This window comes from Penicillium diatomitis, assembly GCF_028827545.1.
Source record: "Penicillium diatomitis strain IBT 30728 chromosome Unknown utg000005l_segment0_segment0, whole genome shotgun sequence".
In the NCBI taxonomy this organism is placed as follows: Eukaryota; Fungi; Ascomycota; class Eurotiomycetes; order Eurotiales; family Aspergillaceae; genus Penicillium; species Penicillium diatomitis.
In genome coordinates this window covers 1,428,935-1,443,024 of record NW_026623177.1, presented here as the reverse complement: position 1 = coordinate 1,443,024, position 14,090 = coordinate 1,428,935, and the positions used below count along the sequence as shown (strand labels likewise).

General features: G+C 51.9%; 4 protein-coding genes across 4 annotated transcripts; 2 read left to right on the top strand and 2 right to left on the bottom strand.

Annotated features, from left to right (window-relative positions):
- Positions 1-604: 604 nt before the first annotated feature.
- On the bottom strand, positions 605-4,533 carry N7539_005127 (carbamoyl-phosphate synthase (glutamine-hydrolyzing) CPA2; the record flags this gene model as incomplete). Its single annotated transcript, XM_056934729.1, has 3 exons — positions 605-715; positions 786-3,841; positions 4,182-4,533. 3 exons carry the CDS (start codon positions 4,531-4,533, stop codon positions 605-607), a joined length of 3,519 nt encoding a protein of 1,172 aa, XP_056789923.1.
- Positions 4,534-6,693: 2,160 nt separating this feature from the next.
- Positions 6,694-8,310, bottom strand: N7539_005126 (uncharacterized protein; the record flags this gene model as incomplete). The annotated part of the gene is made up of 1 exon (XM_056934728.1): positions 6,694-8,310. The coding sequence occupies one exon, from the start codon at positions 8,308-8,310 to the stop codon at positions 6,694-6,696; it is 1,617 nt and encodes a 538-aa protein (XP_056789922.1).
- A 2,348-nt stretch (positions 8,311-10,658) lies between these two features.
- On the top strand, positions 10,659-11,650 carry N7539_005125 (uncharacterized protein; the record flags this gene model as incomplete). The annotated part of the gene is made up of 3 exons (XM_056934727.1): positions 10,659-10,857; positions 10,941-11,014; positions 11,114-11,650. The coding sequence occupies 3 exons, from the start codon at positions 10,659-10,661 to the stop codon at positions 11,648-11,650; spliced, it is 810 nt and encodes a 269-aa protein (XP_056789921.1).
- Positions 11,651-12,539: 889 nt separating this feature from the next.
- Positions 12,540-13,586, top strand: vip1 (putative actin cytoskeleton protein (VIP1); the record flags this gene model as incomplete). Its single annotated transcript, XM_056934726.1, has 3 exons — positions 12,540-12,622; positions 12,720-12,806; positions 12,941-13,586. The coding sequence occupies 3 exons, from the start codon at positions 12,540-12,542 to the stop codon at positions 13,584-13,586; spliced, it is 816 nt and encodes a 271-aa protein (XP_056789920.1).
- Between the last annotated feature and the right edge of the window lie 504 nt (positions 13,587-14,090).

Here is a 14,090-nt window from a genome sequence, read left to right as displayed (position 1 = left end):
CGTAAGAGATACACCGCCATCTCGCCCAGATCAGGGAGGGGATCGCTCGCGATCTGGCCAAGGCACAGGGCTTCAGTTGGCACAAGACGCTGGCTCATTTATTGTGGCAGATTGAGGATATCAATCTCAAACTTATATTAATCATGGATGAACCCAAGAGATTACCATCATGATACCACCTACAGATGGAAGATTGAAGAACAGTATCTGAAATCTCTTTGGGCGCTGAAAACACACTTGAACCAGATCCCAACAAACATCTTTGGAATGAAAAAGAAAAGCAACCATCACACATGAATATTACACAAGAAGACCAGGCCCCCGACAATGCCCTTTTTCTGCCAGGGAGGAAACTCTCAAAATCATCGCGACAACAGAGCACTCAAAATACTCTGCGTCTCCAAATTCGCCTTTGGTGTACCGCACCAAAAAAAAAAGAAAAGAATAGAAGATAAAGTAAAGGACCCAAAGCAACAACAAAAATTACAGAAGATGACAATCAGAGACGAACATCTAACTGCGAAGACAACAAATGGGAATATAAAGGAGCCTCCAATCACTAAACACTTTTGAACTGAATGTTGAACGGTTTGCGTTGAATGGCTTATAGAGCCTCCTTGCCACCGACAAACTCAGCCCAGGTGCGAACCTCGGAGGGGATTCCATCGGGGCGAGGAAGCTTCTCGTTCATGCATTGAGCGAAGAGAGTAGCGGTCTGAAGAGAAGACGGGGTTAGAATACTGTTGTTTGATATATCAAAAGGATTAAAGGTTAGTCAAACATACCTTGGGCTCCATGAACAAGGGCACGCTAAAGTCAACAGCATTGCGGCGCATAACATAGTCCTCGTCGAGCTGGGTCTTGCCACGAGTCTTGGCCAGGTTGAAGACTCCACGAATATCGTACTTCTGGAAGACCTCACGGAGGGCACGCTTGTTCTTCTTGGGGAACTCAATCACGGTGACAGTCACATTGTCCTTGCAGGTGGACTCGAGGTGAGCCTTGACCTCGGGGTTGGCAGCGTAGAACTTGTAGCCCAGAGGGCTCAGGTAGTTGACAATGGAAGTCAGGTAGGGCTGGGTGATATCACCACCGAGCAGGATACCCTCACCGGCCTCGGGCATGCGGAAGTTCATGGTTGATTGCAAAGAGGTCCAGTAGGCCTCGATCAGGTCCTTACCGAAGCAAGCCATCTCACCGGTACTGGCCATCTCCACACCCAGGAAAGGATCGGCACCAGCCAGACGAGTCCAGGAGAACTGAGGAACCTTGGTGGCAAGGTAGTCACGCTTCTGCACCATCAGGTCGACGGGCTCGGGAACATCACGACCCACAAGGGCCTTGGTAGCCACATCAATGAAGTTGGTACCAAGAACCTTGCTGACGAAGGGGAATGAACGGGAAGCGCGCAGGTTGCACTCAATGACCTTCAGCTGGGGCTCGGCACCTTCCTGATCGGCCTTGATGATCTGCATGTTGAAGGGACCGGTGATGTTCCAGGCCTTGGCAACCTTCTCGGCGATCTCCTTGACGCGGGCCATAACAGGCGCCTCCAAGTTGACCGGGGGAAGGACCAGGGTGGCATCGCCAGAGTGGACACCAGCGGGCTCAACGTGCTCGCTCACGGCGTGAACCAGGAGCTTACCGTTGGAAGCGACGGCGTCAACGTCAATCTCCTCGGCACCCTCGATGAACTTGGTGATCACGACGGGGTGGTCCGGTGAGACGGCGCTGGCGTTGAGAAGCTTCTCCTTGAGCTCATCGACACTGTAGATGACGTTCATGGCAGCACCGGACAGCACGTAGGAGGGACGAACCAAGACGGGGTAGCCCACGGACTCGGCGAACTTCTCGGCATCGGCGACGGAGGTGAGCTCCTTCCAGGCAGGCTGGTCCACACCAATGCTGTCCAGGATCTGCGAGAACTTGTGACGGTCCTCAGCCTTGTCAATGTCCTGAGGGTCGGTGCCGAGAATCTTGGCACCACCAGTCTCCTGCAGACGCAGAGCAATATTCTGGGGCAGCTGACCGCCGACAGAGACAACGACGCCGTTGGCGCTCTCCAACTCGTAGATATCCATCACACGCTCGTAGCTCAGCTCCTCGAAGTACAACTTGTCCGCGGTATCGAAGTCAGTGGAGTAGGTCTCGGGGTTGTAGTTGATCATCACGGTCTTCTTGCCCATCTTGCGCAAAGATAGGGTGGCGTTGACGGCACACCAATCGAATTCGACGGAGCTACCGATGCGGTACACACCGCTACCGAGGATCAGAGTGCCGTGATCATCGAAGGTGACATCGTGGGAGCTAGCATTATAGGTGGTGTATAGGTAGTTGGTGTCGGCAGGGAATTCGGCAGCCAGAGTGTCGATCTTCTTGACCCAGGGAGTGATACCAAAGGACTTACGGCGAGCGCGCACCTCGTCCTCGGAGGCACCGACAAGCAGGGAAATCTGCTTATCCGAGAAGCCGAGCTTCTTGGCCTTCAGCATAGTCTCCGCGGTAACACCGAAGAGGCTTCCGATTTCCTTCAGCTCGTTGTTGCAGTCAACGATATTCTGGATCTTATAGAGGAACCACTTATCAATCTTGCTAAGCTCGTGCACCTTGTCCACAGAGTAGCCCTCGTGCAGCATGGCCTGACCAACAGCCAGCCAGCGGCGGTCAGTAGGGTTCCGGAGGACCTCATCGATATCCTCGAAGTGGTCACCCTGCAGACCTAGGTACTTAGGATCGACTTGACGGATAGCCTTCTGCAGGGACTCTTCGAAAGTACGGCCAATAGCCATGACCTCTCCAACAGACTTCATAGCGCTGCCGATATCGCGGTTCACATGCTGGAACTTGCTCAGATCCCATCGAGGAATCTTGGTGACGATGTAGTCGAGACTGGGCTCGAAGTTAGCAGTGGTAGTCTTGGTCACAGCGTTGGGAAGCTCGGGCAGAGTGTGGCCGAGCGCGATCTTGGCGGCGGTATAGGCCAGAGGATAACCGGTAGCCTTGGATGCCAAGGCAGATGAACGCGACAGACGAGCGTTGACCTCGATGACACGGTAATCGAGACCGTCGGGCTGGAGAGAGTATTGCACATTGCACTCACCCACGACACCCAGGTGACGGACAATCTTGATGGCCGCGGTACGGAGCATGTGATACTCCTCGTCCGAGAGGGTCTGCGAGGGAGCCACCACGATACTGTCGCCGGTGTGCACACCGAGAGGATCAAAGTTCTCCATGTTGCAGACGGTGATACAGTTGTTGTCAGCGTCGCGGACGACTTCGTATTCGACCTCCTTCCAGCCCTTCAGTGACTTCTCGACGAGAATCTGGGGCGCCAGGGACAGCGAGCGGGAGGACAGATCGCGGAGCTCATCCGGGTTGGCGGCGAAGCCGGAACCGAGACCACCCAGCGCGTAGGCGGATCGGACGATAATGGGGTAGCCGACGGACTCGGCGGCCTTGAGCGCATCATCGACGGTGCTGACGGCGATGGACTCGGCGATGGGGATGTTGATCTCGTTCAGAGCCTGCGAGAACAGGTCACGATCCTCACTGGTCTCGAGGGTCTTGATGCTGGTACCCAGGACGCGCACTCCGTAGCGCTCGAAGATGCCCATGCGGTTCATCTGCACACCCAAGTTGAGGGCCGTCTGGCCACCAAAGGCCAGGAAAATACCGTCCGGTCGCTCACGCTCGATGACGTGGGTGACATATTCGGGGGTCACGGGGAGATAGTAGACCTCGTCGGCCAACTTGTGGTCTGTTTGGATCGTCGCGATGTTAGGGTTGATGAGCACCGATTTGACGCCGGCCTCTTTGAGAGCCTTGAGAGCTTGGGAACCTGTGCAATTGAAAAGAAGGAATCGTCAGTAAGCGGAAATATTTGATGGTTAAAATTTTTTTTGGGGCTTGTCCATTTTCTTTTTTTCTGTGGCAGCCAAGCAATGAGTGAAGAGGTGCACGTCAAGTTTGTAGTGTCAACGGGTATGGAGAACGACCGGGGGAAGACCGATCTCGCACGTCGCCGGATAGCTTGCCCGGAGGTGCCATCTTGAGTCATCATGGGGTCAAAAAGGTGCGCAAGGCCACCAATTGAACCCTGGAAGAGCTCCGATAAACTCAATTGTGCCACAATAAGACTATTTCTTCTCATTCGCAATCAATTAATGCATTGCACGTACCGGAATAATCAAACTCGCCCGCCTGACCGATACTCAAGCCACCGCTACCGATGACAAGGACCTTCTTCACATCGACCAGATTCCGGCCGGGCTTGACGACGCCGCTGGCCAGGTAGGCCTCTGAAGACGGAGCATCTTGAGCCGCGGCCAGACGGCTAATTGTGCTGGAAAAGGCACGCAGCTGCTGTGAGCGAGCGGCGGAGGGAATCTTCTGCAGGCGCAGCACAGAGGCCGTAGATCGAACGGAGGCATTAGAGGTGAAGGAGCGGAGGGAGAGGGCCGGACGAGCTTCAGCGAGACATCGCTGGCGCAGCAGCGTCGCCGCTTGGCCACAACGCGCAGCAAGAACCATAGCGCTGCTCAGGCGGGACTCTCAGAGATTTATGAGAGGGGGGTTCAATTCAATTGCAGGAATGGAAGGAGGAGGAGAGGAAGGGAATGGTTTCTCAAGTTGACGACGTTGGGGTTTCCTGGAACGTCGAGAGAGAGAGGATGGTTCGCCAGCGGGTGCTCCGAATTATCGGAGGCCTGGTCTTTTTTCCGCCGACTTTAATTGGTTTAGTCGGGCTGCCTTCACCGTCCACTCGGTTCCACTTTTTCCAGTTTTCCACACTCCGTTGAGAGACGGACCAGCCACAGAAATAAGAAGAGGTCAGAGTGGCAGAGCAGACGACAAGGAAGAGAGAGAGAGACAGATGAACCAGATGAAGCACTCAAGCTGGTAGGCAGACTGCAATTGAGGCTGGATCCGTTGTAGAGAGAAGAGAAGGGGTGAGTGAACAGGAAGGAACAAAGGCAAGAAAACTTTTTTTTGGTGAAGGACAAAGATAAGCTGATGATCGGCGACCAGGACCATTTAATCCATGCCTGTTGAGTCTCTGTTCAATGCGTGAGCCATCATCGACGATGAGTCACTGTCTTCCCACGAGTCATTGTGGTCCTCTCTCGATTGTTTCCCCCTCGTGGGACTGGAATCGGCCATCGTCGTCGCCAACAGGATCCGGTGGGTAAACTGGGGCCGTCCCCCATAAAGTTTGCATGCCGTCCATATCTACGCTCGGGCAGTCTGGGTGTCTCCGCAACCATTGCTCAATCCAAGAGGAAGAAATTCGGAGAGGTGACTCTCATGTTCTACCGTGAGGAAGATGTCATATACTCCCGTGGATATCGCCTCAATTGAGCTCTGGTCGAACAGACCTACACTCGGACAAACTCAATGGTGTTGACTCTTGCCAGAAGCCTTAAATTTTGACGGGATGGCCCCAAGAATTAAACGGGGGATCAATGCCGATGCCGGACGGTCGCCCTGAAGACGACTTGTTCGTTATCGCGACCACCGACCCACTGAGGATCGACGCTCGCTTTGGCGTTCGACAAATAAACGGGCCCCATTGTTGGCGAGCATCACGCAAAAGTGGGACGCTGGAAAAAAAGGAAAAGGAAAGGAAGTATGGTGCACCCACTGAGTCATAATTTACCTATTTCCTCTATGTAAGTTTCTCTGCATTTGATACCCATTTAGGTCGTAGTCCCGTTTGGAGGGACTGGGTAGTGGACCACTGGATATTGGATATTGATAATATGGGAACCTGCATCGATCTGTACAGAGTAACTACAGACTACGGTCTATACTCTATGTTATAGAGTCCATAGAAGAAGGAATAGAATGGAATCTCAAGAAAGACAAGGCTTCCATCTGATTGAGGTTGCATCCTGTCTATCTTCCAGATGTCCTATTTGAGACCTTGTTCAACTGCATTAGCCCGAGATGTGAACGCAAAACTATGTCCTGCTCGTCCCGAAATGCAGGGCAAACAGTAGTTTTGCCGAGTCGATCAATTGACATTCATGAGCACACACAATTGAATCTACCTTGTATAGGTAATTCTACTTCATCTTGGCATTGTACCTACTACCTAGTATCTACTACTATTAAAGTCATTACAGATTATACCGGCACAAAGGCTTAGTAGAATCAAACATTAATTGGCTGCTACTGCAGGAACAAAGGTTAGTAGGGTTTCCGAGCTGCTCGCGTGCAAAAAAACAGTAGGACGCGATGACTCTTCAATGGGTGCTCCCGTGACTCTTGTCTCCGATAAATCCTCCATGCTACGTCATAGGTATTACCCGATAGGGGTTTCCCCCCTGCCCCATATTGCAAACATGGACCAGTGGGCCAACACATACACTTTTTTCTCACTATCGTGGACCAATACGACCGATTATTGTTGTGTGTAATGAATCGCAACGAGGGTGTTCTCTGCAGATTCTAGAGCGATCCTTCCGAGAACCCTTGATGAAAGCTTGATCGTAAAATTAAGCTTGAACGTGACTGCTCAGAGAAGTGAAACGAGGTTTAGCATAGGTCATACCACAAGACTCGATCACTGGCTTCTATCTGTGGCAATTAGCCGGATCGCTGAACCTTGGCAAAAACCAAAATACTAAGATTATATTTATTGAGTGTAAATAGTCACTCAGCGTGATAAAGTCTCGAGTCTTGCTAGTCTCAAACACTTCCATCAAGACCACTCCAGGGTCCATGCGAGCCGTCATGATGAGCTATCCCGCAAGATGCTCTCGCTGATTCCCGAGAGATCCCTTTCAGATTGTCATTCTCATGCGGGCCCTGCTCCCAGTCTTGCTTTAGCATACTGTAGACATCCCGGAGTAGCTTTCGCGCGTCCCGGGCAACTTCCTTTCCTAGCGTCAGCCTTTGCTGCACATAGTCGCGCTCCTGCTGAGTTGCAGCCCCGGATGCGAAAGACCAGGCTTTGGCCATTTCAACCACCTCATCCGATGGAGTGGTGTCCACAGGCTGAGAAGCAAGACCGGATGCAAGTATCCCGCTGGCGAACTTGGATCGTGGTGGCTTAGCAGGCACGGGATGTTCGGGGAGGAGGTGGCTTTCGTCACACAGTCGATGCAAGACACGGAGAGTAGAGGATCTCTCTTTCGCGAGAAGTCCCGCCATGTAAGATCGCTGTAGCGCAAGAGCTCTCTGACTCTTGGATAGTGGCAGGAGAGCGTCAGTGGTAAGAGACAAGACTTCTAGTGGGTCGGGTCCCGGTGTCGATGCTGAAACCGTTTCAGATCTCGGTGCTGTTCGAAGGGGGCGCTCCCGGGTCACGGTCACAGGCTGACAAGCACGGGAAGCCGCGTCGAGCAAGTCTTGTCGCGCTTCAAGATATGCCGTGTACTGCTCATTGATTCGAGACTTTTGATCTCCCAATAATTCATTGACCTCTTCTAAGTCTTCAGGCGCGAGATCCTGCACCAAACTTCCGTCCGGATCCCCTTCGTTGAGCAGCCGTTGTTCTACCCACTGGACTAATTCATCACGAGTCCGCTGCAGTGCCATCGTTTTCACCTGTGGCGCGACAGCTCCCGTAGCATCACCATTTCCAGAGGTCTGTCGCGATTTAATCTTCTCAAAGAGATGCTTCTCGGTGTCTAGTTGCGAGCGAGCTCGAACAACCGCTCGCTCAAGCTGGTGCACTAGCTCCTCCAGGCTCGTCTTGTCACCTTCTTCGGCACGACCGGCAACGCTCGTACCAGAATCATCTTTGTATGGACTCAATGGATCCGACGATGCACTGGGTTGCTCCCCTTCCTCCAAGTTCCGCGGGATTCCCACATCTTTTGCTTTCAGCTCATCCAGGTATTGTTGGAATGTCTGTAGTTTGGTATATCGCCGACGATCACGCAAGAGCTGAAGGTAATCCTGGAGACCTGCGGCGGAATCCGGACGATCCCCGGACTGGACCGATGATTTGGGTGACGCTGTCTGACATCTCAGGGCCGCAATATCCTCAAAAGTCCGTTTGAACCCCTTTCGTGCGGCGACGTTGGCTTGCAGAGCTTTCAGGTAGTTCTTTCGAAGTCCCGACAAGTCGGCCGGGATACGCTTGACGTCGGTCACCGCCTCGGACGGAGTGCATTGAGGAAGAAAGCCGTGAGAGACCGTCGAGAGGCCCGTCCCTTCTCCGCAGACGATAAAGGAGCACAGATAGGCTGTCAAGGCCTGGCGAATGTGCAGCGCCTCTTGGCGGGATTTGATGTAAGGAGCGAGTGGTTTCGCGAACGGTGGAATGTCGGCGGGACTCTCAGTGGATGGGTCCATCATGACTTGCCATGATCTATTGGTAGATGGGGTGAGTTAGGGGAGATGTCGCGTGGAGAATGGGACAGCAAGAGAAAGTTGTAAAATACATTTGGGGGACTTGAAGCTGCCGGTCGAATGTCAAAGTCAAAGAGTCTCGAGGCACCAGTCTGTGTCGGCCTTCCCGTGATCAATTTCATGGACGATCGGAGTCTAGGGTGGGCTCGCTCGTTCTCCGCCTTTTGCTGCCCATGTTGCTAGTGGATGGATCCGTCCGATTCTATGACCACTCAGATCCCATGATCTGATTATGTTATCTCAACCTCTGGTCACCACTGTCCTTCAAACACCAGGCTGGTAGGGCCCAGTGCCTGAGTGCCTGGTTTGTTCCTCGAATTTCAACTGTTGTTGCAAGGTTACGAGTTTCGTTGCTGTGGAGATCCCCTTTGATGGACGCAAATGGCTGAATCGGAAGACGGGAGAGGGCCAGTCACCGCATGTCCAGAGGGCGGATGAGATCGAATATAGTAGTGCACCCTCGGTATCCATCTCCACGATCGGTACTTACTACGGTAGTATGAGCGGTTGCCCATGACTCGCTCCGATGCGAGGGATACTCGAAACTCATGCACGGCTGTCGGAACCTAGTAACCGCCATCTGACCTTGTCGTTCAAACTGGGTCGCACTGCTACGACTGTAGCGACCTGGTATCAGAGGTCCAGCATCATATACTATGTTGTGAGGGCCTGTGGTAGGTAGTTATCGCAACAATACTTAATCATCTAACTTAACTTCAATCCTAAGATACTATCTAGTACCTAATACTACCTTCTAGTACTTCTATTACCCCCTAAGGCAGCATCTCCCGACTGAACCAAATGAACATCCCTATGAGCTACTGTATGAGTGCAAGCGAATTAGATAGTGCAGGTGGGACTACCTACTCCTAAGAGCTGTATACGTTAGGGCCAACAGCACCGAGAATACGGAATCTCTGTTTTTTGCCGTAAAAAGTCAATCCTTTGGCATTTATCTGGAGCTACTGCATCGAGTGTAGGAACCTAGGAAGTAGCCAAGCTTGGAACCATAGTAGGTGTGATTAGCTGATGATGCCGCTGTCCGTGCAGGACTATTGACATTAATGATCCAGTGTACAGTAGTTGACTGTTCCCTTTGAGAAAGAGATTTGCTTTGGAGACTGGGTCCGAGCACTCCTTGAAATCATCCAATCCCGAAAAGGCCTCGAGGAGATTTTAGGATCTGCGGACTCGAGACAATCAGCAATGACTACTACCTAGGGCTCAATTGGCATAACTGAAAACGGAACCCGAGGTTGCTACCGTACAATATCTTGCAGAAGACAGCACATGCTGATACACATGCATTAGAAAGTACAACAGTATCTACCTAGTATGTACTATGTAGTAGTATCATGTATGTACTTTGTAGTTTGTACCACACAGCTGTGCTCAATACTCGCATGCCTACCTAGCTGGTCGTATAACTATGCACTATGAGTATGATCAATGCCGAAGTTATACACTATACAGTATAACCTAACTATACGATCGTCTTGTCCAATTTTACTCCTTTCCACATACCACCAGAAACCATCCAACCACCCGTCATGAACAGTCATTATAACATACAATAACTGCCTTTGATAAAGTAGGATGGAATCTTGGAATCCACAACAATTGAACTATGTGTCTCGACACACTAGATGCATGTGATCAAGCGGCATACGGTCCAATCGCGATGGTCGCCGCCAAACGGAGCACAGCCGCCGAAAGGAGCGATCAAGCACAGCTCATGCAGCGGCAGAGTGACTCCTCATCCGCCAGTGGATATTATTTCTTCGCTGCTTCAACTCTGTGCATGACCTTCTAGCTTGGTAGTCTCTGCAGCAACCGACACTTACTTGGTGCATGAATAATTGAGAGCGCTATTCGTCTGTTACATTGACAGCAAGTCCAGCGTCCGAACCCATAATCCCCGCTCTTAACCCTCCTTCAGCTTCCCCGTCCATCTCCGACTCCATACTACACAACACACGTACTCTATCCATCCGCCGCCGTCTGAGGTCAAATTCTGGATGTGCTTGTTGATCTACCCCGCCAGGACATCATACTCCTCCCCTCCCCCTTCGTACGGATTTGTTTTGATAAACATTCCTATCAAGGGGGCCGGTGTTTGGATCTTGCCACATTCATCCATCTGATTGCAGCAGTATTCCATGAGGACATAAAAGCTGTCGGAAGATCAGTTCAGAGCTATCCCCGCACTCATATGCCTTCGGCGGGCTCGGAGCGGCGTCATTTCTGATCTATCAACTTTGTTCAACTGACTCCCACGACTTGCTTCCGACACAATGGCGGCCGCACTGAAAGCTACTCCAAGCAGCCCCCGCCCTCGAGCGGCGACCACGATCATGCCGGCGATTGCATCACCTTCCCAACTAGCCCGCAAGAAATCAAGTTCTGCTCGCAGTCAACGAAGTCCAGTCTTGCATCAAGGGGATTCCACGTTGGAGGTGATGGGAGCTGAGATTATGAGCACGGTGCTGGAAGGTATGCGACTCCTGACCGGCAGATGTCACTTGTAGAGACAGAGAGAAGTGACTGACGTTGAATCTGTCATGCCGTCTATATAGGTCCACTTCGACATCCGAAACCAATGTCCCCTTCAGATCTTCACCTGGCGCTAGAGAGGGAACAGGAGGCAATGGTGAGCTTTGAAACAGATAGCAGTCATTAAAGACTACCCCCCGGCTCCGCTCAAGATCTCCGCTGACTGCGACTTCCTTACTCTCTTTCCATTCTTCAGGTAAACAGATTTACCCGAGAACTCTCTGTTCTCCGGCAGCAGACAGCCTCTGTCGCATCCACAGCCTCGTCATCTTCGACTATGAATGATCACTCCGACCCGCACCAAACCTCCCCCTTGCTGGGCAGCTTTGCCCATTTCCACACCTCCCGACGCCAGCGATCATGTTCCAGCCTCAGTGCATACACTGCTGCCCAGAGCTCGCAGAATGGCGGCGTCACAGGTATTGCGCCCTCACGTGAGTCATCCATGTCTCACTCTCGAGTGATGCGGAGCCGCGAACCTTCTCTCACCTCCCGCCGTCCCTCAATTGGGTCGATCACCTCCTATGCGCAGCAGCATAGCTATGGAGATCAATTGGTGAATCATGGTAAGCCACCCATTTACCGTCACCGCAGTGCGGGCTCGCAGACACAGCTGGCCGATGCGGCCTCATACAAGTCCGAATTGGAGAATGTCAAGCGAGAGAACGAACAGCTGCGCCGACGAATTCGAGATTTGGAGATCGCGATGAAGAAGCAGAAGAAGGAGGAATGAGGGGCGATGAGAGTGCTTTGATTCATTTCGCCTCATCTTTTCAGGTGACGGGTCTGTGATCTCGGGGGCAGATGGGCTGGTTTCAACCTTTGATTCTTTTACTGCCAGGCGCAGCCTATTTTTACACTGTGACTGGACGCCTGTGTAGACTATTTTTCTATTTCCGCCGTGTTGTCGCCATCATATCACGGCGTGATCACCGCAATTCAGCATGTGTCCCTTTACTTTCAAGACGATGGTCACCTTCTTCAACAGGACTCGATTAGCATTACAATCTAATAAATGCCATGCATGGGTCACTTCTACCAAACCATTTTGTGGGTGTGCCTTCAGCGACCTTGATCAGATACGGTCAGACAGGAACTCAGACGATGCTGGAAGGTTAGGCTCCTGTCATGCTGTCTTACAGAAAGAGAATTCTCTGGTTTCCAGTCGTTTTGATCGTAAAGCGTGAGGCGGATGATAGAATTTAGTCCGAACGCAGAAGTACTTTACTACTACTTGGTTCGAAGGCATCATGAAGCTCTCGACCAGAACCCCTCCCATCCGTCCTCGCCTTCAGTTGGTTTTGGCGTATGGCTTGACCGAGCCTCAAGCGACGACCTCAGGTACCGAAGGAAATAATCTCCTGCCCTGATCTACCTGCACTCAAAGCATGTGCACTAGGTTCTGGACTGTTCACATGTAAAGTCGCCACTGCCAGGCACCAGGCGGTGCAAGCCCCGCTTGTACGTCATGTGTGGCGCAAGCGTTGCTTAAATAGTGTGGACCGTCATCCCCAAACTATCATTCCACATAAACCAAACATCTTTTCCCCAGTCTACAGTCTTCACTTCTCTCAACTTCAACCACTTCTTCGCTCTCAAAAGATAATTTATCATTTGTCAAGATGTCTGAGGCTTCGACTATCCACGTTTCCAACATCTCCCCCGCCACCACCGAGAAGGAGGTGCGCGATTTCTTCAGTTTCTGGTAGGTTGCCCCGCACGAGGTCAAGGAGCTCGCAGTCGCAAGAGTCGTGCGAGTCTACATTCAAGAAGATCGCAATCACTGACAACATACATTACAGCGGAAAGATCACCAGTCTCTCTGTTACTCCCACCTCGTCCGAGGCCGAGGCGACCAAGTCGGCTACCGTGACCTTCGAGAAAGAAGCGTAAGTTACCCCGCACTCCAGTTGGTGCTGGTGTCATCACCTCCTCTCGTCACGTCGTCACGGGGGATCCCCCAAGTGATTTGATTTTTTTTTCACTTACACCATCTTTTTTCGTCTTTCTTGGAAACATACAGTGCCGCCAAGACTGCCCTTCTCCTCGATCAGACCCAATTGGGCTCATCTGCTGTGCACGTCGAAGCTGCCAAGAGCATCGGAACTTTAGCCCAGGAGTCCACCGCGGGCGCTACCGATGTCGAGTCCAAGGATGAGCACCACATCCCTCAAGAGGAGAAGCCTCGCTCGCGTATTTTCGCCGAGTACCTTGCCCATGGATACGTTGTGAGCGACAAGGCTCTCGAGAAGGCTCTCGAGTTGGACAACCAGCACGGTGTTTCCACCAAGTTCCAGAGCTACCTGACCAACTTGGACCAGAAGCTCGGCGCCACTTCTCGCGCGCGCGACCTCGACAACAACTACAAGATCTCCGATAAGGCCGTGAGCAGCTTTGGTGGTCTGGCATCTTACTTTGAGAAGGCCATTGGCACACCCTCCGGTCAGAAGCTCCGTGAATTCTACCAGAAGACCGAGAAGCAGGTGCTGGACATTCACGCCGAGGCTCGCCACCTGGCCAACCTCAAGCAGGGTAAGTCGAGTGAGGCCAAGACTGGCGAGTCGCAAGGTGTCGCTGCGTCTGCCAGCGAGGCCGCCGGCGTTGCCCCTGGAACCGTGCCCACTTCGGAGCCAGCTGGCACCACCGCCCCTGCTGAGCCTAAGGCTTAGAGAGTGTGAAAATGGCGATGATACTATTTACGATAGCGTGTTCTTGATATGATTTTCAAACCTTTCCTTAATCGACCGGTCATACTTAGTGGATGAGTTGGGTGTCTTTTTGCGACCGGGTCAGCCTCTTTCGATACTTTTGTTTTGTTATCCCACTTTATTGTTCCGAGCTTCTTATCATGAGCTTTCCAAATACGACCCCATTTATCCACTTAATTCCTCGCCGAGATCTTATCAATGCCGAAAACAAAGTTGAATACTTTTTCAAAACGGGCGCACACACACTCCCAACTTGACAACACACTTGGTTTGTGCCCAGACGGCAGGCCGCCAGCCATGATTCATGCTCGCATCCGAAAGTACATCCCTCTGAATCTGAACCGAACTGCACAAAAAATAACCACAATCTCGTTTTTCTCTCAAAAGACTCCATAAAAATAAGTCCAACAATTACAATCCATCTCTCTCCCACTAACCGAGTCTCGAATCAGATGCAGACACCGA